The 3,894-nt window shown below is 35.7% G+C and overlaps 1 protein-coding gene across 1 annotated transcript in view; it reads left to right on the top strand.

Moving 5' to 3' along the window:
- The window catches only part of LOC106937872 (C-type mannose receptor 2-like), a 21,682-nt gene that overhangs the window by 2,962 nt on the left and 14,826 nt on the right, over positions 1-3,894 (top strand). The window contains exon 3 of the mRNA XM_015019597.1: positions 423-818. Within this exon, the coding sequence (XP_014875083.1) occupies positions 423-818 (396 nt within the window). The remainder of the gene's footprint in view (positions 1-422; positions 819-3,894) is intronic.

Consider the following 3,894-nt stretch of genomic DNA (forward strand, 5'->3'; position numbering starts at 1 on the left):
CATCAGGCACTGAGCATTTCACTGAGGACGGTCTACAACCAAACATCAAGCTGTTGGATCATTTTGAATCCATGTGAAAGGAGAAAACAAGTTGTAAGTTTGTCTTTAAAAACATTGCAAGTAGATATTTTATTAGGAGGGATTTCTGGAAAATACCTGTTTTTTTATGTTGGCTTTTTTCCTCTCTAGTGTCTATCTCTCAACAAAATAGATGGATGAAGTAAATTTGCAGTGGATTCAGTTTCTGCTTACTGTAATGGGTAAGATCTTATACATAGATTTTATTATTTAGATTTGATCTAAAATCATTGTAATTTGATTTTCCCTCATCAAATCATTGGATGTTAACACAATAAACATTTTATTCTCCTTAACATGAAGCTGATGATGTAATGTGATTTAAAACTTTATTTTGTTTTTAGCTCAGAATCATCTGATGGACTGTCAGCTCTATGAGTTTCACTACATTAGTGAGGAAAAGACCTGGACTGAAGCTCAGCAGTACTGCAGAAAGAAACACACTGACCTGGTCACAGTGATTAGTATGACAGACATGGAGAGACTCAATAGTAATTCACAAAGAGGCATAAAGGAAGCTTGGATTGGTCTCCGTGATGAAACAAACGCACAGAGATCATGGCACTGGTCTCTGCCTGGAGTGGAGTTCAATGAAAATGAGACAAACTGGGAAACAAAAGAACCAAATGATCTCCCACCTGGAGGCCAAAACTGTGGGATTATATGGAAAGATTCCCCTCATTTTCTCAAGTGGGGAGATTTATCCTGTAATGAAAAGCATAATTTTCTCTGCTATAGTGGTGAGAAAATAGTCCTTTGTTTTTGTCTAGATCCTCTCAATGATGTTTATTTCAAGACTTACATGTAAAAGTGTTTTGTGCTCTGATTTCTTTATTTCACAGAAAATGATTCATCACAGAGATACGACTTGATTTATGATTCAAAGAACTGGACAGAAGCTCAGAGTTACTGCAGAGAGAATCACACAGACCTGATCAGTGGATTGGAGCAGCTACAGGATGGAGAAGTGAACAAGGGGTTAAATTTAACGACTGCAAATTCAAGGTACATATTTATCGGTCTGTTTAGTGACACCTGGATGTGGTCAGATGGAAACAGTTCCTCCTTCAGACACTGGAATCTGAAGTTTAATAATCAGAAAATCAACAGTGGTCAATGTGCCATGACTGTGTTTGATGATGGAGGCAGATGGAAGAATGAGAACTGTGATGAAAGAAAACCCTTCATCTGTTATGATGGTGAGATGTCATTTTGTATTTGCATGTACATTACTGGACAAGAAGGAAGGACGTATGGATTTACAATAATAACCAGAATAAAACAACAGATTAGATGTTTTTCTTCCTTATTTCAACAGATAACATGATCCTGGTCAAAGAAAAGATGAACTGGGAGGACGCCTTGTACTACTGCAGAGATCACCACCATGACCTGGTCACCATCACCAACATGGATGATCAGATATGGATCCAGGAGAAAGTCAAGGAGGCATCGACTCCTTTTGTCTGGATGGGTCTGCGTTACACCTGCACTCTGGATTTCTGGTTCTGGGTCAGTGACGAGGTGGTCAGCTATAAGAACTGGGCTTTAGATGGACAGATGGACGACTGTGACATGTCAGGAGCCATGGAGACGGGAGGGAAATATAAGTGGTTTAAAAGAAATGATGCAGACATGTTTAACTTCATCTGTTCTAAACATCCACCAGGAGAATAAGTGTTGTATTATACAGCACTTATTCTCATATTCTTGTACATGTATGCTGATATATGTAGAAAAGGAAACGATTTCACATAGTAGGTTATGTTGTTTGGGTTTTGTTGTGTTTTACGTCATATGTACATGGTTTCCCCCAGAAAACGTTCTATGCACGGTGATCAGGGCGCTACGGCAGTCATTCATCCAGCCAACCACCGGTTTTTTAGTTAAAAAATGTTTAAAGTTGACAGGAAATTTTAAAATATAATTTGATAGCTATACATTTTTGGAAGACTGGAAGACTAATACCCAAACATCAACTAGAAATTCTTAAAAAAAAAAAATAACAATGCTAAGGCTGGTGGCGGCACAAGTAAAGCCTGGTGGCCCGCCAGGCTTATAATACACTGATGGAATCCCTGATGTATATGTGTCATGTAATTCTGTTTTCTCAAAGCACATATAACTGTTTTAAATTTAATATAATAATATCCATGTTTATATTCTCAAGCTATCCATATTGCTCACATGTTTAATTGATCACGATATTAAACTATTACATTACTGTATGTAAAAAAGCACAAAAAAGGAGACAATAAAGTAAAACAAAAATATCTACTGATTTATTTATTCATTCGATTTAAGATATATTTTTTCCTTCACCCCTGCTCACAATTTGAATTTCAACTGGTGGACATCAATTATAAGTTATTATTGTTGCATAAATGAGGTTACCACAAGGCTAACAGCAATAATATAATATATTAATAGATGCTTTTGAGAAATAACAATAAAAAAAATGTTAAACATTGGAGGGTTAAAATATTTGATCTAAATTCTCAGTAGATGTAACGATAGTGATGTGGTTTAATTTCCATTATGCAACATATCTGCTGATGCATTTTAAACACAAGGATAAACTATCACATTTGTTGAGGATATTCATATGGATGAAACTTATAAAAGTTCCAGTAAATATTCAGTTTTATATCATTTTTATTACATTTTTGCACACTTTTCTATAAAGCTCATAAAATTACCTCCACTGAAATTACACATTTTAAAAATTAAATTTTGAGTCTTTTACAAAACAAAGATGTTTTGACATCAACATGTGGAAGTTTTCCATTTGGGAATTTGATCTCAGTGTTTCTATATTCAAATGCTGCAGCTAAAAACAGGAACTCTGATGAGAGAAGGAAGCAGTTTGTACATCTGGATTCTCTGTAAGTCCAATGTTAGAAACTTTCACCAGGAAGAAAAAGCTAATTAGATAATGTAATTAGTTCTATTTATGAACAAACAAGGAAACTCTATGAAAACCTGAGCGGCTTTTGGAAATGTCCAGTGGGCGAATCAGGAAATTCTGTTTTGAGAACAAACAAACAAATATGAAAAACAGCAACCAAACAAGAAATGCTTCAAAACAGGAAATAACACAAAATAGAAAAATAACAAGCAATGGAGTTATTTAACAGTCTTGTAATCTTAAATTTTGAAATTCTAGGTAATAAGTTACAGATGGAGAGTGAAATGGTGAATTAAAATCTTCTGGTTATCTTAGAACAAGCTGAGTGAGCAGCAGAACCAGGAGGGAAAGCCAGACATGACTGTGGGTTATGTGTGGGTTGAACTGGGTTCAACCAGTTCAACCAGTTCAACCAGTTCAACCAGTTCATTTTGACTGTTAAGCTGAAGGGATGGATTGAAAGAACAGGGGGAGAATTTGTCTTGCCTTTCTTATTCAACGGAAATACTGCATTTGCAAAATTGTGTTTTGTCGACACTGTTTTAGGTATAACTTTTGATATTAGCAGAAGCTGGTGATGAAGCGGAGCGGCTCATCCACCTGGAGCTTAACTCTGTCAACACCTTCTTTGCTAAATAAATAAATATGCATTTAAACATCATTTTCACAGAAGCTAAAATAATTTTAGACACAGCAGGGCATGTTTTCACGAGGTTTGAATATTCAAATGTTGTTCCCGAGCTCACAAAGGTCATCGCTTGTCCAGGATGTACAAGTGGGGCAACGGTTAGGAGAGACCTTCATTTTAATGTAATACCAGGAAGAGATGTACATTTTTCACTCTGTTTTCACCATTTAATTAGCTGACATGTTTTCAGCTTTATTGTACAAACCTTATGGAGATTAAT

Source organism: Poecilia latipinna, unplaced genomic scaffold (genome assembly GCF_001443285.1).
Source record: "Poecilia latipinna isolate Pla-1442-1.1 unplaced genomic scaffold, P_latipinna-1.0 Scaffold2455, whole genome shotgun sequence".
Lineage (NCBI taxonomy): Eukaryota > Metazoa > Chordata > Actinopteri > Cyprinodontiformes > Poeciliidae > Poecilia > Poecilia latipinna.